The 20,833-nt window shown below is 43.1% G+C and overlaps 1 protein-coding gene across 3 annotated transcripts in view; it reads right to left on the reverse strand.

Moving 5' to 3' along the window:
* Positions 1-48: 48 nt before the first annotated feature.
* Positions 49-20,833, reverse strand: part of LOC100552615 (class I histocompatibility antigen, F10 alpha chain) — a 37,660-nt gene continuing 16,875 nt past the window's right edge. For 2 of the 3 annotated variants that reach the window (XM_016997555.2, XM_003227747.4), the window contains exons 2-6: positions 16,729-17,004; positions 12,275-12,550; positions 7,051-7,347; positions 5,943-6,023; positions 49-3,248 (exon numbers count right to left, since the gene is read on the reverse strand). In XM_016997555.2, coding sequence (XP_016853044.2) covers positions 3,148-3,248; positions 5,943-6,023; positions 7,051-7,347; positions 12,275-12,550; positions 16,729-17,004 — 1,031 coding nt within the window. In that variant the 3' untranslated portion in view covers positions 49-3,147. The remainder of the gene's footprint in view (positions 3,249-5,942; positions 6,024-7,050; positions 7,348-12,274; positions 12,551-16,728; positions 17,005-20,833) is intronic. The other variant, XM_016997556.2, reaches the window with a different exon arrangement.

Raw genomic sequence — 20,833 nt, forward strand, 5'->3', positions numbered from 1 at the left:
CCATGCTGAGAAACAGCACTGGTCAAACAAACACTCCAGCAGGCGAAGTCCAACTGTTGATTAACTTTATTTACATGTCTATTTACAGTTTGCATTTCTCGGCTTCAGAGCATAGCATTCATAGTCCATCTTCAGAGAAAGCTCAAGCCGAACTACACAGAAAAGATAAACAACATTCCTCAGTCCAGAGGAAGTTCCAACCCTCAAAGGCAGGAAATCAATTCTCATAGGTCATAGCAATCACAACAGGCTGTCAGTCAAAACTAGCCTGCTGTTAACTATTTCATTACTGAAAATACACACTCTAGCTCATCAGCAGTAAACACTTGATTTACATTTCATACAAATACAACCATACTCCAACATCCCAGGTATTTACAGGTATCAAAATCTCCTGTGGATACCTGAACCAGCAGATAACGTTATGGTTGGTTCTTAGGAAACACAACAAGCCTTGCTTGAAGTGAGAAAAGAAAAATGCAGATTTATTTCGACCAGACAGGCCTGGGTAAATGAAACTGTGGATACTGGTCCTTTAAACACAAGCCAAGAGTATAAATGTTTTGTGTAGTGGGCCACTCCAACTCAAATTCCCAAAGACCCTGTGGCCCACTACACAAAACATTTATACTCTTGGCTTGTGTTTAAAGGACCAGTATCCACAGTTTCATTTACCCATGTACAACAAAAAATGCCCCCTCTAAGCATTTTTAGGTCCTCCAACGTGACTCTATGATACTCTTGGGCTGGAAGTCCTTCGTTTCAATTGAGTTTCCACTTATCCATAGTTTTGTGAGTCCACACAAAGTCAAGAAACACATGCCACACAGATATTATATTTGATTTTGTGTCATGTATCCTTCATAGTAATTCACTGAGATTGTTTTGGACTCATATAATTTCAATATTTATCTCCGGCATCCTGTATCAGCAACTTTGTTAACTTGAAATACTTAATCAAGTAAAATTTCCTGGCCTGATCCCTTCCAAACTTGATAGAAACATCAATGGCTTATGCTCTGACTGTCAATAAAATCTCCTTCATCTAATACGTCATTAATAAATTAAAAATATTGAAATAAATTGAATAATTGGATGTTGAGGTACAGTGCCCAAATATTTCTAGTCTCTATTCCCAATCAGAAACTAGAAACTAGTTGTTTCTGGATGGTTTTGATTGCATTGCTTTTCTACTGTGTTTCCCAAAAATAAGACAGTGTCTTATATTAATTTTTGCTCCCAAAGATGCGCTGGGTCTTATTTTCAGGGGATGTCTTACTTTTCCATGAAGAAGAATTCACATTGATTGCTGAACAAAAAATGAACATGTACAGTAGTTGTCATTACAAATCAGAACAACCAGACAAACTTTGAATCCTATCAAGAATTTCTTGTTACTGCCATTATTTCCATGTACACACTCTATGGTACATACATTTTCCGATCCTGCATGCTCTGGTGTTTTGTTCGGCGGGCATGCTTCCAAACAAAAACTTTGCTAGGTCTTACTTTCAGGGGAGGCCTTATATTTAGCAATTCAGCAAAATCTCTACTAGGTCTTATTTTCAAGGGATGTCTTATTTTCAGGGAAACAGGGTAGAAAGGAGAGGAAAAGAGAGAAAAATACAATAGTATCATCTGCAGAAAACACTAAGGAACGGATTACAAATTACAAAGGCGGAGTACCACACTTGACTGTCCTGCCGTGGGTTTTATAGTGTAATGAACTGTATAACACAATAGTGGTTCAACACATAAGTAGTACACAATATGTATATTAGAGCATCATATACATATAACATTCACAGAAACAATACTCAGTCCTAAGGTATATAACTCAAAAGTATCTAACTCAGTATTATAAATCAAACAAAATGATAGAATTCTCCACAGTCCTAAAAGGATTGGATTGGCTTAAAGGCAAACCGATTCAGAGTCTCTGCAGTTCTGGAGGGATTCCTCAGGACTCCACAGGTTTTGGATCAATAGTAAAGCCAAGTAGGCAGAGTCAAAGCTGATGTAGCTCCTGAGTAGGTGGTAATATATCAGAAAATATGTGATTTTTTAAATGTTGGTTTGTTCCTGGGTTATACATGTTGGTTCCTGATCAATTCTATCCAAAAAACATGGCAACAGTTGACTAGAGGGCAAAAACTTTATCTGGCAAGAGAAACTTCATCCTCCATGTTTAATGAAGTTTGTGACATACAAACAAAGGTTTTGCCATGTAATTATCTTTTCCTGTGTTTTTATGACAAAAGCAATGAGGAACAGACATGTATAACCCAGGAACATCACCCCGCTGTTCCGTGCCACAAGTACATCACAAAACCTGTCTGCACAAATGGCCAGGCAGCCTCTAAAAGTGGTAATAAGGACTAAGTTCTGTTCCTGGCTTGAAAGTGTGTGTTCCTGTTTGTTTGGGTAGTATTGCCTTCAAAAGTAATGGTCCTATTCCAGAAACTTTGTTTGTGTGCTAGAAACTTCATTAAACATGTGGTTGTCAAATTTTCTCTTGTTAGGACAAAGGTGTCATCCTGTAGTCAACGTTGTACATCTTTTCACAATAACTGCAATCAGGAACAGACATGTCTAACCCAGGAACAGCACCTTGTAGTTCCCAGGCACAAAAACACAATCAAACTTGTCTGCACAGATGGCCACACAAACTCTATATCCCAGGAGCAGAACTTATACAATGATTCACATATTTGCATCTTAAGATTTTAAAAAATCACTGAAATTTCTGGCAGACGTCCCGTAGCAGCCATCTTAGGGGCTGCAAAATCCCAGGACAAAACAGCAAGTGTGGATGACAGAGGCAGAAATCAGAGGACCAACTGGTCTGTATGTGGACCTCTTCTCAGGTCCCGGGATTTTTTGCCCCTGACTAAAACCTGTGATTTGGTGCTGTCTGGAAGCACCCATAGATACTTCATATAAACAGAGTCTGATTGGCACAGGAGAGAGAAGCCCAGCCAGAACTTTCATCCAAACCCAAAGATGATCACTTTTGGAGGACTGTTTCCAACAACTATGAATCTACGCCGACGATATGGTCCTTTGGTCTCATCTGGAAGCCCAGTACAACTCCCAACGCCAATAGTCTTTGTTCTGGGATGCTCAGGAGAGCTTCAGAAACCATCCTCATTCTGCAACGGAGATGCAAATACGACGTCTCCTTTGAGGTGGATTCATTTCCTGCATTTCAGCATTCGTCGCTGGAGCGTTTTGACTGCCTCGCTTTTCTAGAAAGGAAAGGAAAGGAGAGGAATTAAAAGCTGAGATGCTATTTGGAATCTCACAATTCCTGGGGATTCATATTTATGGTCATTAACAACCAAATGTGAATCTCAAAGCCTCCCCTTGCATCCTGGTAGAGCACCAACCAAATGGTGTAGAAGCCATTAATCTACAATATAGAAAAAAGTCAAAGTATATATGTATGCATGTATGTATGTTGGTTGGCTTGTACCTCAAAGGCTCCTCTGTGGCTTGATGGATCTGGACCAGACTTGACCCTTTGATGAAGGTGTATTGGGAAAATATAATACTTGTATTGGAAACCATATATTGAATGTAATCATGTTAAAAAAAATAGATATAGGAAAATATGTAATCACCAGCAGATTGTGTGCTAGCCTTAAAAATACACTCTGCTCAGCAAAAGCCAGACCAAAGTTCACTCTGAGTGCCAGGGTTAAGTGTCAACAAGAATAGATAAGCTAATGGACAAAAGACAAATTAAGGCTTTTTGGGATGTCAAGATAAGACCTGGCGCCATGAGGGGAGTGCTAATGGGTCTCTGACAGCTAAGATAACAGGGAACTCCTTAATTAATGAGAACCCCTAAAAGCTGAGATAGGAAATTCCAGAAATAACGCCTAATGGAGGGTCAGAGGTCTTGAAAGTAGTCTATATTTTAGGAAAATGCAAAAATAGCTTTTTAGTTAAGTGCCCAGTAAGACTTTTTTGACACTAATTGGTGATTGATAATACCTGTGTGACGTAGATAGAGGCAGACCAAAATAGTATATAAGGATCTGTGTTTCTTTGTAATTTTACCCTTTTTTTTCCTGGAGACAGGAGGGTCTATATTCTCACTGGCCATTGAGAATAAAAGTCATTTTTTTCTACAGCCACCGGAACTCTCTTTGTCTCATTTCCTCAAACCTTTGTCTGCCATTTCACCTTCATGATTCAGCTTAAAATATGAAGGGGTTTGAACTCAAAGAACCAAATCTTTTGAGGCCAGAGCTGAGGGAAAGGAAAAGAACGCAGCGGATTGGCTGAGGCTGGGTGAAGTGGCCCTCTGTGATGTCACTGGGAAAGAAAGGGAGTGAAGTCACTTGGCTGTTGCTACGTGACATTTGTCTGTTGGGAAAGGAGGAAGGAAGGAGAGGAAGAAAAAAGAGGGAAAGAGAGGAAGTGAGAAGGAAGAAAAGGGAGATAAAGGGGTTGAAGAGAAAGAAGGAAGAGAAAGGAAAGGGAGAAGGGTATGAAGGAGGGAAGAAAAGCAAGGGAAAGAAGGGAAGCGAAAGGAAAGAAAGAGGGGAGAAGTGTATGTAAGGAAGGAAGGAAGGAAGGAAGGAAGAAAGGAAGGAAGGGAAGGGAAGGGAAGGGAAGGGAAGGGAAGGGAAGGGAAGGGAAGGGAAGGGAAGGGAAGGGAAGGGAAGGGAGAATAGAGAGAGGCAGAAGGTGCATGAGGGAACCGGTGGAAGGAAAGAAAGAGCCACAATGACATCCTGCCCAAAGAGAATTGCCAAAAGTCCATCAAGAAAACATTGTGAGGTAGGCCTTCCTGCCACTCCTTCTCCCCTGTCACTAAGGAGGCTGTGCAGGTCCTGACCCAGTGCTTGGCCGCTGTGTTGAACTGGATGAGAGCAAATAAATTGAAATTGAATCCAGACAGACAGAGGTCCTCCTGGTCAGTCGTAAGGCATAGGGTTATAGCCTGTGCTGGATGGGGTTACACTTCCCCTGAAGGCGCAGGTTCGCAGCTTGGGAGTGATCCTAGATTCATTGTTGAGCCTGGAAACCCAGGTCTCGGCAGTGGCCAGGGGAGCTTTTGCACAATTAAGACTTGTGTGCCAATTGCGCTCATACCTTGGGAAGTCTGACTTGGCCATAGTGGTCCACGCTCTGGTTATACCCCAAATAAATTACTGCAACACGCTCTACATGGGTTTGCCTTTGAAGACTGTTCAGAAGCTTAAAATATTCCAACAAGAGGTGGGCAGATTGCAAACTGGAGCAGCATACAGGGAGCACACAACCCCCCTGTTACGCCAACTCCACTGGCTGCCAATCTGCTACCGAGCACAATTCAAAGTGCTGGCTTTGGCTATTAAGCCCTAAACGGTTCTGGCCCAGCTTACTTGTCCAAACGTATCTCTCGCTGTGATCCACTTTGGAGGTTAAGATCGTCAGGTGAGTCCCTGCTCTCAGTCCCACTCCCCTCACAAGTGCAACTGGTGGGGACGAGAGACAGGGCCTTCTCAGTGGTGGAACTCCCTCCCCAGTGAAATTAGATCAGTCCCCTCCATCCTGTCTTTTAGGAATAACCTTAAGACATGGTTATGAGACCAAGCATTTGAGCAATAATTAAAGCAGTGCAATAACTGAGAACTTTTTCAAGTGTTGACTAATGGACTGGCAGGTTTTGTTTGAAGGGGGTTTTGTCACCATTGCCTTGGCCCAAGGCTGAGGGGATGTGACTTGCCCAAGATCTCTGAATGGGGATCCATGACTGAGATGAGATTTGAACTCTGGTCCATTAGAGTCTTGTCCCACGCTCAAATTATGGCACTATGATGCCTCTCTGGTTGCATTCCCTTGAAGTCAGTTGCGACTGACAGAGATCCTTTCCTAAGGTTTTATGGATGGAACCTCCTCCTCTTGCCTACATCCCAACTCCTGCCATTTGTCCATGCCTTACTTACTGAGGATGATGACAATCAATGTCACGATCAGGATCAACACCAAGGCGCTTCCTACAATGATCCAGGGAAGAATCGGAGCGCCTGAAACAAGAGACAAAAAACAATTATTACATGTATGTATTTGAGTCAACATGAGGACCATGCATTGGCCTAGATTGACAACAGTCCATGTCAAAGGGATCGAGAGTCAAGAGTCTGATGTGGCAGCTCAACAAGGCCATCAGGATGAGTTTAGTGTGTCCGTCGAGGGAAGTCATGGTCCCACTCTGTCCTGCTTTTGGAATAATAGCCTTGGGTCCAGTTCTGGGCAAAATCATTCATAACAGAGATGTGGACCAGCTGGAAGGCATCCAAAGAAGGGCTACCAAAACGGACAAAGGTCTGGAAATGATGAATTCCTATAAAATCTCTTCCAATTGCATTGGGGAAGAAAGCACTGTTTTGCAACTGGCCTAGGTTGATAAGGTCGCCTTTGCATCCTGGAATTAGAAACATGGCAGCAAAAGGGATATCATAGTGCTTTATGAAAGGTGCCGGAGACTTAGGATTCCTCTAAACTGCAGCATTAATGGAGTCTGGACTCCGATGGCTCAATCTATGGCATCCTGAGAGTTGTAGTTTGATGAGGCACCAACCCACTTTGGCAAAGGAGACCTTGTGAAAACTACAACTCCCAGGGTCCTATAGCACTGAGTTGTTCATGTGGGGCCAAAATGCACCCTGATACTACATGGAACAGGAGGGAAATGAAAAGACAATGTTGAATTCTCCTTCTATGGACGTTCTTAAGCAGAGGCTGGATGGCCACCTGTCAGGAAGGCTTAGATTGTGCCTTCTGCCTGACAGAATGGGATTGAACTGGGTGGCCCTTGAAGTTCTCTTCCAACTCTAGGAATCTCTAATTCTATGACAATAATTATGTGAGTTCGATTATGACTCTGATTATGACTCTCAAGACCAGGGATCATGAAAGCCATGAAAACCCTCTGCGTGTCCCTGGGTGAGTCACACTCTCTCAGCCCCAGAAAATTCCATAACTTGGAAATGACTTGAAAGCACAAGAGAAACCATCCTACTTCCCATAACCCCAAACCCTATGGTCCTTTACCACATTCCACCACAGGGAAATCCAGATCGGATCCGGCCCCTTCCGGCAGGCTGTCATGCTCCACGTGGCACTGGTACTTGTCCCTGTCCTTCTCGTCAACCTCAATGCTGATCCAGGTATTATAGGTCCCATCTGAGTTCGGGGTGATATTCCCTCGGAGGGTTTCCTGCTCCCGGACCTCCTCGTCCTTCCTCCACGTGGCATCGATGTCCTTTGGGTAGAAGCCGTGGATGTGGCAGACCAGAGTCTCCAGGCCTCCGATGCCCGCCTTGTGGGTCACCTTCACAACTGGAGCCACTGCGGAAAAACCAATGCAATTTCAGGCTGTGATAATAAGGCTTGCAAGCTTCTCTGAATGGGTTTAAACAGAGGCTGAATGGCCATCTGTTAGGAGGACTTTGATTGTGTTTTCCTGCATGGCAGAATGGGGCTGGACCGGACGGCCCTTGAGATCTCTCCCAGCTCTAGGATTCTATAATTCTGATGAATTCTTGGTATACAACACCAGAAATCATAGACAAGTGGTTCTCAACCTTCCTAATGCTTCAACCCTTAATACAGTTCCTCTGGCTGGGCTTTAGCACAGCTGGTAAATCACGAGCAGTAATAAGTAATAAGGTGGCCAGTTCAAAACCTGGTCAGGGTGAGCACCTGACCGTCAAGCCCAGCTCACTGTTTACCTAAGCAGTTCGAAAACAGCTTAGAGCTGTAAGTAGATAAATTAGATATCGCTAATTAGCGGGGGAGGTATTTTACAACACTATAAAGAACAAGACTAGAAATGCTGGTGACCAAAAGGAAGGAGGAAGTCCTGATGGCTCTTCGTCATAGCGAATGGAACAACAGCACCCCCATGTGGCTGGATCCAAACTCAACCTCCAAGGCATCGAAGCTGAACTTTGAAACAACAAACCTCTTGCATCTGAGACAACACACCTCCTTTGTGTCTGTTCTGTTCTGCCCTGTCTGTCCAAATGGCATTGAATGTTTTCTGTGTATGCGTACTGTGATCCACCCTTAGTTCCTTTGGGGAGATAGGGTGGAATCTAAACAGTTATATATTATTATATTATATCATGTTCTGGTGACCCCCAACCATAACATTATTTTCGTTGCTACTTCATAACTGTAATTTCACTACTGTTATGAATCGTAATGTAAATATCTGATGTGCAGGATGTATTTTCATTCACTGGACCAAATTTGGCACAAATAGCAGATATGCCTAAATTTGAATACTAGTGGGGTTGGGGGGCGGGATTAATTTAGCCATTTGGGAGTTGTAGTTGCTGGGATTTATAATTAACCTAGAATCAAAGAGCATTCTGAAGTCCACCAATGATAGAATTGAACCAAACTAGGCACACACAACTCCAATGACCAGCAGAAAATACTGGAAGGGACTGGTGAGCATTGACCTTGAGTTTTGGAGTTGTTTGCAGACCACCACCCTCTCTGCGCAAAGCCCAGCCTAGAATGGCTCACCCGGGCTACACAACGGGCTTTTATGGCAATCTTCCACGTGGACACAGAGGACCCTAGCCCCCACCTTTGCGTCCATTGTGGAAGCTTCTGATTGGCCGAGGAGCGACAGCCATGTTAGGCTGCGCTAAGCTCCCATTCAAGGTAGGTTGCAGAAATAAATAAAAAAATTAAAATTTTAAAAAAATATATTTTAAAAAAATTCAGGGAAAAAATTAACAAAACATTAAGAGACAGTTAGAGAATGGGCCAACAATGGTTCGAATTACATTGCTGGTTGCGCTGTGAGACAATGTCTCAGAATGTGTATCAAAAAGCGAGAACAATCCGAAATAATTCCGATATACGATTCAAAACGATTTTTTGGACATGTCTACTTATTAAGATTCACAACTACAACATTAAACAAAAATGAAGATAGAATATTATTCCATATTAGCGCAGCAGCAAGATTGACCTTAGCAAGAATATTGAAAAAGGAAGAAGTCTCAAATGTTGAAGATTGGCTGATTAAAATAATAGATATTATGCACATGGATATACTGACACAAAAGATAAGAGAAGGGAAGAATAAAACAGATTGGACAAAAGTCGTAAACTTCTTAAGAGAAAGAAGAATGAACTTCATGATAGATCTGTCTTCTTGCATATAAAAACAAACAAAAAGATGGCGGTTAGAATAAATGAAAGAAACCGTCAAAGAAAACAAAAGAAAAGTCTTCGAAGCATGGATGGGAAGTCAAAGCACCACTCCCCTCCCTTTATATATGTATATCTATATATATAAAAGGGTAATGGAATCATGGCACTGGACAAAACAACTAAACTAAATACCCCACAACCTCGAATATTGACAACACAACCTCTCATCCATGTCTCTGCGTCCATACAACAAAAAGAAAAGAAAAATTATGTCCTAGCCACAACAACGCATGGCAGGGCAAAGCTTATATATATATATATATATATATATATATATATATATATATATATATATATAAGCTATGCCCGGCCACGCGTTGCTGTGATGTTGTCTGGTGGTGTTGGTGAGAACTTGTTGAGGTAGTGGTGGTATTGAATGTCTGTTGTATGGTTGTCTTTATGTTTAGTATGCATTTGGTTGTTTGTGTACTGTGAAAGTGGTGAGGGTAGAGAGGGTCTATATCCCTGTGTAGTATTGTATAGTATTTATACGTTGTCCGTGTGTTGTGAATGCTTGGATTGTGTCCTGCTGCATAGTAGAAAGGGTTGGGCTGGATGGCCCTTAGGGGTCTCTCCAAACTCTTGTGCCTGTCCCCTGGGCTGAGTGCATTGCTAGGAGACCAAGTGGGCGGAGCTTAGCCCTCTAACTGGCAGCAATTGGATAAAAACAATTATTCCTCTCTCTCTAATTAGGACTTTATTTTTCCTTTATTTTTGTTGTATCAACCTAGAGCCGTGGATGATGGATTGTGTTGTCAAATTTCGAAGTTGGGGGGCCTGTAGTTTTGTTGTTTTGTCCACTGCCCTGATGCCATCACTCTTATATATATATATATATATATACTAGCTGTGCCCGGCCACGCGTTGCTGTGGCGAAGTATGGTGGTATGGGGAATAAAGTATTGAGGAATTGGTGGTAGTTAAGGTCAAGGGTAAAGGTTTTCCCCAGACATTAAGTCCAGTCGTGTCCGACTCTGGAGGTTGGTGCTCATCTCCATTTCTAAGCCGAAGAGCCGGCGTTGTCCGTAGACTCCTACAAGGTCATGTGGGATGACTACATGAGCGGCGTTACCTTCCCGGCAGAGCAGTACCTATTGATGCACTCACATTTGCATGTTTTCGAACTTCTGGGTTGGCAGAAGCTGGGGCTAACAGTGGGGGCTCTCTCCGCTCCCCCCAAATCAAACCTGTGGCCTTTCGGTCCAGAAGTTCAGCAGCTCAGCGCTTTAACACGCTGCGCCATCAGGGGATATTATTTCCTAAAGGTTGTGAATATACAATATTTCTGATTGGGGTTTTTTTGTTTGTTGGAGGCAAGTATGAATGCTGCAATTAGGAAAAATGATTAGGATGTAATGGCCTTGCAGCTTTAAAGCCTGGCTGTTTCCTCCCTGAGTGAATTTTTTGTTGGGAGGTGTTAGCTGGCCCTGATTGTTTCCTGTCTGGAATTCCCTTGTTTTCAGAGTGGTGTTGTTTGCGATATTTTATGTGCTTCTACTGTCTGTGGCCCTGAGAAAACAGAGGATTTGCCAGACTTTGATGATGGGAATACTTTGTTGGGAGGTGTTAGCTGTCCCTGATTGTTTCCTGTGTGGAATTCCCCTGTTTATTTACTGTCCTGGTTTTAGAGATTATATTGTTCTGCATTATTCTATCCCAGTAATTATTTCATATTAAAGAAGAATCTCACTTATCCAACATTCGCTTATACAATATTCTGGATTATCCAACACAGTCTGCCTTTTCATAATCAATGTTTTTTGTAGTCAGTGTTTTAAATTCATTGTGATATTTTAGTTGTAAATTTGTAAATACAGTACAGTAGAGTCTCACTTATCCAACATAAACGGGCCGGCAGAACGTTGGATAAGCGAATATGTTGGATGATGAGGAATTAAGGATAACCCTATTAAACATCAAATTAAGTTATGATTTTACAAATTAAGCACCAAAACATCATGTTAGACAACAAATTTGTCAGAAAAAGTAGTTCAGTACACAGTAATGCTATATAGTAATTACTGTATTTATGAATTTAGCACCAAAATATCACGATATATTGAAAGCATTGACTACAAAAATGTGTTGGATAATCCAGAACGTTGGATAAGTGAGACTCTACTGTAAATACTACATAGCATTACTGCGCATGGAACTACTTTTTCTGTCAAATTTGTTGTATAATATGATGTTTTGGTGCTTAATTTGTATAACGATTACCTAATTTGATGTTTAATTGGCTTTTCCTGAATCCCTTCTTATTATCCAACATATTCACTTATCCTGCCGGCCTGTTTACGTTGGATAAGTGAGAGTCTACTGTATATTTCTAATCTTATATTATCTGCTCAGAACTGGATTATCTGAGGCCCCTTCTTCACAGCTGTATAAAATGCACACTGAAGTGGATTATATGGTAGTGCGGAGTCAAGATAATCCAGTGCAAAGCAGATAATATAAGATTATAAATGGGTTATATAGCTGTGTGGAAGGGCCTTGAGTCTACACTGCCATATAATCCAGTGCAAATCTGATAATCTGTGGAAGAAGTCTAAGTGAGGCCTATATCGGCCTGTCCCCTAACTGAAACCTGGCTGTCCCTTGGTTGCTAGGCAACCAAGTGGGCAGAGATTAGCCCTCTAAACTGGCAGCAATTGGATAAAAAAATTATTGCTCTCCCTCTAATTAGGACTTTATTTTTCTTTTCTTTTTGTTGTATCAACCTTGAGGCGTGGATGATGGGTTGTGTTGTCAAATTTTGAGGTTGGGGGGCCTGTAGTTTTGTTGTTTTGTGAATTGCCGTGATGCCATCACTCTTTTATATATATAGATAATTATTATTCTATTTTTATTTTTCTCTTTCTGTCCCTCCCTCACTTACTCTCTTTTCCTACTATTCTCCACTATCTAGTCTGTTCCCCCACTTTCGATGTATTCTTATCCTTAAGAAATAAATAAAAACTATATTGCAAAAAAAAAAAAAGCATTAAACTCTACAGCGGGGAGGCAGCCTACACCTGTTGCAACCTCCGCTCCTCACCTCTCTTCCTGGGCACCCCCTTCCTCACATCCAGGTGTTTGTGCAGCATGGAGATGCACTTGTCCTCCAGGTAGACCTTTGAGCGCTGGGTTCGCCCGGCCTCGGCCTCCCACTTCTCTTTGTAGCCCTCAGCCACAGCGTCACTGGCCGTCCAACGCAGGGTCTCCTTGTCAAAGCTCAGGGCCTCCTTCCCATCGTAACTGAACTTGTTGGAGCCTCCCTTGCGTCCGTCTTCGCTCAGGGTGCAGCTGAAAACCCACTGCATGGTGTGGAGCCCTGAAAGTGATGACCAAGACCCCGGCTTTTAAATTAATTTGAACTCGCAGCGGAAAGTTCCGCAGATCACTCACCAAAAGGAACGGAATGGGACCGCAGCAGACTATTATTAAAAGATCCTTTTTTTCCTTCACTTTCCCCTTCCCTGAACTATGTAACAAATCCCCCAATAAAAGTAGCATTTATTTTAACAGTAACACTCTCTATCTGGTTATTTTGTGTCATTCTCTGACTCCTTCCTTTGCATGCAATTTCTCTCTCTCTCTCCCTCTCACTAACCCGTCTGATCTTTAAAACCCTGGCGGAGGCTTCTCCGCCATAGATTAATACGGCGGACGGTACAAATTGGCTCATATCTTTATCAAAATTACCCCTAGCACACTCATCTTTTAGTCCTAACCCTTTCTAAGGCCCCTGACTCAAAGACCACCAGCGGAACTGAAATCGGTCCAGTTCTCGGCACCTCAACAGCTGACTGTCAAACGGGACCGACTGCTCCTTTCAAGCCAGACTGCTGCCTTATCCCGGACTTTCCTCTCCCCGCGACCCGCGGAATGGTTTTGGGAGATCCCTGGCCCCCTTTCTGTGAACTGGGGATGGGGGATCGCTCTCCTGCTGGGGAGACATAGTTCTCCAAGGACCTTCACCCTCTCTACAGCTGCCAGGAGGGTGCCTGGACGGGTGCCCCTCCACGTTTCATTCATACCTTCATAATTTTATGAAGGAGAAGAACACTCATCCCCAGACCTATCCCTGAACTTATGAAATCTTATACTTCCAAAGACTGTAACCCACATGTGCCTTTTCCCCATGCCATTCTTCCACCACAGATGAACTCCTTTCCTCATGTATCCGTGAATTTTCATATTCTATGTACCTGGACACCCTCATGAATCACTGTTGTATGAGTTTCTAATCGTTGGGCTAACTTCATGAATTGTGAAATCATGCTGCTAAAACTCCACTTTTATGAATTTCCATATTGGGTTCCCCAGATGTTGTAAACCACGTTCTTATCAAATGTTTTCAATTGTTTATATCATCCATGATTCCCCTTTATGCAATGTAACCCACCTCTATGGATTCTCCCTTACTTCCTTGAAATCTATCTATCTGCCTATATGTATTTGTACTCTTTGGGATCCCCGGAAAATATGTGTTTTTCCCAGCTGGGTTTACGCTCCAACTTTATTTTATTTTTCATTTTATTTCATATAATTGTCAAATCATGAAATCAAATGGGAAATATTTTGACCCCAACATGAACCCCAGCTCCTATGACCCAGGTTTACCTTCCCCAAAACAAAAGGTTAATCCGCTGCCGCATAACCTAATCAGAATCAGATTGCATGGACAATATAGGGCTTGAGTCGCCGAATAAAAGGTGATTCGCCCTCAAGGCAAACATTGTCATATCTCCTCCAAAGGGAAAACCAGGACGTCTCAGGAAGACGCCCTGCTGAGCCCATTGCCACCCATCCTTACTTCCCCCCCTGACACCTCAAGGCATATCTGAAATCAGTGTACATGACAGGAACCCCTGATGGCTGTCATTAATCCCTTTAGAAATCGGCCGGGCAGGGACTAATCTGATCCTTCCTGCTCAGTCACTTCATTGTTTCAATAACTCCCGCCTTCTCTTCTCTGATTGGCCCGAGTGGGGACAAAAAGCAGCTCCCTATTGGGCCAGCAGAGCAAGGCGGGAAACGAAAGCCCGCCTCGTTCAACCTTCTAGCCTATCCGCGATCAGATGGGCGGGGGAGCGGGGCGGGAAATTCAAGGGGTTGTCAGACCGAAGCATTGTATAAATATGGCTTTATTTTGAATATATGGTACGCTAGTAGACTGAATGATCGCTACTAGTGTCCTTTTCAGCTGAATCGCTCAATAAAGACTCCTTGGCGGATTTTCCTTCAACTTTGGCGGACCTTCTTCATTTCGGCTCCAGATTGTATTGCGGCTCATATTCTCCTATTGGCTCCGCCAAGGTCCGTTCTCTCAGGACCGGATCGGCTCTCTCCTTAAGGGGCCCGATCCCCTTAAAACGCGGTCGACAACAAAAGGAAAGAGGGGGACAGTCAGCAGGGCATTGGGGTCTCTTTCTCTGGAGGTTCATAAGAAGAGGCTGTTTATTTATGTATTAAGCACTAGTCGTGCTTCTGTGAGCCGCCCCGAGTCCCTTCGGAGAGATGGTGGCGGAGTATAAACAAAATTATTATTATTATTATTATTATTATTATTATTATTATTATTATTATTGACACAACAACATTGTATGACACAGCAAACAAGATAGACATACTGGATTTCGTATCACAAAATCACAAGTCGAACGCTTCCCAAGGATTTAGGACTGTGTGATTTATTTTTATTATTTTATTATGACACAGCAAACAAGATACATATGCTGGATTTCGTATTACAAAATCCCAAGTCGAACACTTCCCAAGTGTCTAGGACTGTGTGATGTATTTTCGGATGATGCACACAGATCCCAGCAGGATGGCCTTTTGCAGTTGGCAGATCATAATTTTGTCAATGTTAATTGTTTCCAAATGCCGGCTGAGATCTTTTGGTACGGCACCCAGTGTGCCCATCACCACCGGGACCACCTGCACTGGTTTCTGCCAGAGTCTTTGAAGTTTGATTTTGAGGTCCTGATAACAGCTGAGTTTTTCCTATTGTTTTTCGTCAATGCGACTGTCACCTGGGATGGCGACATCAATGATCCAAACCTTTTTCTTTTCCACAACTGTGATGTCTGGTGTGTTGTGTTCCAGGACTTTGTCAGTCTGGATTTGGAAGTCCCACGGTATCTTTGCGTGCTCATTTTCCAAGACTTTTGCAGGTTTGTGATCCCACCAGTTGTTTACTGCTGGAAGGTGGTACTTAAGGCATAAGTTCCAATGAATCATTTGGGCCACATAGCTGTGCCTCTGTTTGTAGTCTGTCTGTGCAATTTTCTTACAGCAGCTGAGGAGATGATCCATGGTTTTATCAGCTTCCTTGCACAGTCTGCATTTTGGGTCATCGGCTTATTTTTCGATCTTGGCCTGAATTGCCTTTGTCCTGATGTCTTGCTCCTGGGCTGCAAGGATCAGGCCTTCTGTCTCCTTCTTCAGGGTCCCATTCGTGAGCCATAACCAGGTCTTCTCCTTATCAGCTTTTCCTTCAATTTTGTCAAGGAACTTCACAAGCAATGTTTTGTTGTGTCAGCTGTCAGCTCTAGTTTGTAGTGTGGTTTTCTTGTACTGGTTTTTTGTCTGCTGTGCTTTGAGGAATTTCTGACTTTTTGCTTTATTTATTTATTTATTTATTTGTTATTTACAGTATCTATATTCCGCCCTTCTCACCCCGAAGGGGACTCAGGGCTGATTACAATGAACACATATATGGCAAACATTCAATGCCAACAGACAAACAACATATATAGACAGACACAGAGGCATTTAACATTTTTTTCCAGCTTCTCGATTCCGGCCACAGGGGGAGCTGTTGCTTCACTGTCCACTGTCCATTATTATTATTATATTATTATTATTATTATTATTATTATTATTATTATTATTATATGTAGAATTTAAAGACTTTCCCTTTTGTTTGAACCTTAGAAGTAATGGAGTTTGAAAGAAGCTTAGACCCAATATTTTCTATCAAGAAGTGTAGTCCTTTTTTTTTTTAACAAACGCTTAACAATCCTTAAAGTTTTTTTTTGAAACTTTAAAGATTCAACTCTGGATCTTTGCCTCCTTAGCTCAAGACTTCTTGGACAGTCACAACACGGCTGCTTCTGTTTGCTGTGGGATAAGTGCTCTGGCAATAATCCTGTTTTGTATTTTTAAATGCTCTACTATTTAGGAGAATTCAATTTCCCTAACACAATCAAAGCACTCCCAACAGATGGCCATCAGCTTCTGTTTAAGGGCTTCCAGAGAAGGAGACTCTACTGGGCTCCCAGGCAGGGTATTCCACTGTTTTACCACCAGGAAGTTCTTCCTAATGTTCAAATGGAATGCCTTTTCCTAGAGTTTGAAACCACGGCTTCTTTGTGTCCCAGTCTCCAAAGAGCAGAACTCAAACTTGCCATCTCCTCCTCCTAAGTGAGGCACCCTTCCCAATATTGAAACATGGCTCCCGTGTCCCTTCTCATGGGTGGGGTCCCACGGTTCCTTGCTCACCTCCGCTGTGGTTGTAGTGGCGCATCACGGTGCCTATCTGCCACTTGAAGATCTGCTCCGAGTTCCTCGCGTTCCGGTTCAGCCAGTCCCAGTACCCGGGGTCCAGCTCCACCATCTCCTCCATCCACTCCGTCCGGGGGACTCCACTCCGCCTCTCGCTGTCATAGGAAGCAAAGAGCTGGCCGTCGAAGTGGCCGCTGACCATGAACTGGGGCAGACCCGGGCCAGGCTCCGACACCACCGTGAAGAGATAGCTAAGCGAGTGCGAAGGAGCGCCTGCAAAAGAGAAAACAAGGGAAAATAGTCAAGGGCCCTGCTACCGTAGAACATGTTAATGTGGGATTTGTGTATTGATAGTGTTTAAATGCAATTTGTGTCTTGGTTTGTATTGCATACTGATTGCATCATCCAGAGTGTGCTATAGTCTGGAAAGAGTTAATTACTAAGAAGCTGTGTTGACCTTGATGTGTGGCTGGAACTGGGGAGTGTCCAGACACAAGTGTTTGTGCATTGCTGATTGCATCAGTTCAGTTCTATTCTGTCTGCCTAGAGTGAGAGTCCTGTGTCTATTGTCTGCAAGTCTGTTTGTCTTGATTATTACTGTAAAACTTGTATATAGTTTTACCATCGGCTCTGATGTCTCTTCATTCTCCATTCCACTGACTCCATCCAACTGCTGCTGGGCTGCTAATTACTCTGACAGAACATCAATTTATTTATTATTTACAGTATTTATATCCCGCCCTTCTTTCTCACCCCAAAAGAGACTCAGGGCAGATCACAATTCATATATTCATGGCAAACATTCAATGCCATAAGACATACGACATATATAGACAGACACAAGAGGCAATTTAACATTCCAGCTTCCGGCTTCATGAGGGTATGCTCGATTTCAACCACAGGGGGAGCTGCTGTTCGTCATCCACTTGTGATGCTGAGTCCTTGATGGAGTACTTCCTCATTCTTCCACATGCTGCTGGAGATTTTATGGCATCATAAATTAGTTAAATTAGCCCCCTCGCATAAGCAGCACCTAAATTCCTACTTGACAGATGCAACTGTCTTTCAGCTGCATAGGTCCACAGCAAGCTAGACTATTAAATGGTCGGGAGCTTACTCCGACCCGGGCTGGTTCAAACTCATGGCCTAGAATCATAGCATCTATGATTCTACCTCTTGATCAGTAGTGATTTATTGCAGCTGGCTACTAACCAGCTGGGCCACATCAACAGTTTCCCTTTGGTTTTTGAGCTCTACTCAAGGTGTTGGTGACAGCTGACCCTCTTTTGACCAAAGCCCTTATTCAAAATTTGATTTTCTTTTTCTCCCAAAATAGATTACAGGCTAAAAGCCCCATCTATAGTACCATATCATGTATTTGGAAACTGCATTACAGGGAGGCCGTCCCCAAGTTACGAGCATCCAACTTATAAATGACTCATAGTTAAGAACAACAGGTGAGACCATAGGAAGTGGGGGGAATCTACCTCTAAAAAGGGGAATCCGAATCTTTCTGAAAGAGAGCAAAAACGTGGTTATGAGACCAGGCATTTGAGCATGAGTAGCAGCAAAAATGAGATTTGAATATTTGACCTACTGACAGACCCCACCTGGACATGGAAAGCGCCTTAATTGTATATTTAAATGTATAATGTATATTTTTTAATGTATACTCTTAATTTTATTGTAATTTTTAATCTTAATGGATTTTAAAAGCTGATGTAAACTGTTTTTTTTTGATGTGTATGTTTATATTGTAAGCCGCCCTGAGTCCCCTGATGGGCGAGAAGGGCGGGGTAGAAGTGATGTAATAAATAATTAATAATTAATAAATCCACTCCTGAAAGAGTCATTATCAGGTGGAGGGGTCTCTAATGAAGCTTTATCCCCAAGCCTTGTTTCCACAACATGCCACATTTTCCAAAATTCCAATGATCACAGGGACAGAAAGTGAAGAGAAATCTTCTGAACAGGGATACAGTCAGAATGTATCTCCTTCTATGAACCATCTCAGAAGCTAAGATCATCTGGGGAGGCACGATCATCAAGTTTGCAGGTGACACCAAACTGGGAGGGAGAGCCAAGACTCCAGAAGACAGGAGCAGAATCCAAAACGATCTTAACAGACTAGAGAGATGGACCAAAACTAACACAATGAATTTCAACAGGGACAAATGCAAGATACTTCACTTTGGCAGAAAAAATGGAATGCAAGGATACAGAATGGAGGACGCCTGGCTTGACAACAGTATGTGCGAAAAAGACCTTGGAGTCCTCGTGGACAACAAGTTAAACATGAGCCAACAATGTGATGCAGAGGTGAAGTGACTCCAAGAAGTGACAAGTGGAGTGCCGCAGGGCTCCGTCCTGGGCCCGGTTCTGTTCAACATCTTTATTAACGACTTAGACGAAGGGTTAGAAGGCACGATCATCAAGTTTGCAGACGACACAAAACTGGGAGGGATAGCTAACACTCCAGAAGACAGGAGCAGAATTCAAAACGATCTTGACAGACTAGAGAGATGGGCCAAAACTAACAAAATGAAGTTCAACAGGGACAAATGCAAGATACTTCACTTCGGCAGAAAAAAATGGAAATCAAAGATACAGAATGGGGGACGCCTGGCTTGACAGCAGTGTGTGCGAAAAAGACCTTGGAGTCCTCATGGGGAGGAAGATGAACATGAGCCAGCAATGTGATGCGGCAGCTAAAAAAGCCAATGGGATTTTGGCCTGCATCAATAGGGGAATAGCGTCTAGATCCAGGGAAGTCCTGCTCCCCCTTATTCTATTCTGCCTTGGTCAGACCACACCTGGAATCACACTGTGTCCAATTCTGGGCACCGCAGTTGAAGGGAGATGTTGACAAGCTGGAAAGCGTCCAGAGGAGGGCGACTAAAATGATTAATGGTCTGGAGAACAAGCCCTATGAGGAGCGGCTTAAAGAGCTGGGCATGTTTAGCCTGCAGAAGAGAAGGCTGAGAGGAGACATGATAGGCATGTACAAATACATGAAGGGAAGTCAAAGGGAGGAGGGAGCAAGCTTGTTTTCTGCTGCCCTGCAGACTAGGACACAATGGAACAATGGCTTCAAACTTCGTGAAAGGAGATTCCACCTGAACATCAGGAAGAACTTCCTCACTGTGAGAAGGGCTGTTCGGCAGTGGAACTCTCTCCCCGGGGCCGTGGTGGAGGCTCCTTCCTTGGAGGCTTTTAAGCAGAGGCTGGATGGCCATCTGTCGGGGGTGCTTTGAATGCGATTTCCTGCTTCTTAGCGGGGGGTTGGACTAGATGGCCCATGTGGTCTCTTCCAACTCTACTATTCTATGATTCTATGATTCTATGAAAAATGCCAATGTGATTCTGGCCTGTATCAATTGGAGTCTAGTGTCTAGATCCAGGGAGGTCATGCTACCCCTCTATTCTGCCTTAAAAAAAGAGGCTGGATGGTCATCTGTCAGGGGTGCTTTGAGTGTGATTTTCCTGCTTCTTGGCAAAATGGGGTTGGACTGGATGGCCCAAGAGGTCTCTCCCAACTCTAGGATTCTATGGTCCCACCTCCTTTGCAGGACGAGAGACAGGGCCTTCTCAGTGGTGGCTCCTCAGCTACGCAACTCCCTCCCCAGTGAAATCACATCAGCTCCCTCCCTCTTATCCGTTAGGGAAAAGGTGAAGACATGGTTGTGGGACCAAGCTTTTGAACCATAATCCTCAGTGAAATACGTAATTATGGAATAGTGCAGTTGACAACCGGAATATGCTTTTGTATGGCGTGGTTTTAATTAATTTGTTTTGAGATTGATATGTTTTTAATTATTTGGTTTAAATTTATATGGTTGGTTTTATTTTATGTGTGCATATGGGGCATCGAATTGTGCCTTTTGTTATGAGCCGCCCTGAATCCCCTTTGGGGTGAGAAGGGCGGGATATAAATGCCGTAAATAAATAAATAAACAGCAAAGGAAAACCCATAGGGATGCTCACCCTTCCCTATGCTTTTGGAAGCTAAGATATAGATTAGATAGATAGATAGATAGATAGATAGATAGATAGATAGATAGATAGCCATTGGCTTCTGCCTAGGCCCGGGCTGTGGCGCAGG

Source organism: Anolis carolinensis, chromosome 2, assembly GCF_035594765.1.
Source record: "Anolis carolinensis isolate JA03-04 chromosome 2, rAnoCar3.1.pri, whole genome shotgun sequence".
Classification (NCBI taxonomy): domain Eukaryota; kingdom Metazoa; phylum Chordata; class Lepidosauria; order Squamata; family Dactyloidae; genus Anolis; species Anolis carolinensis.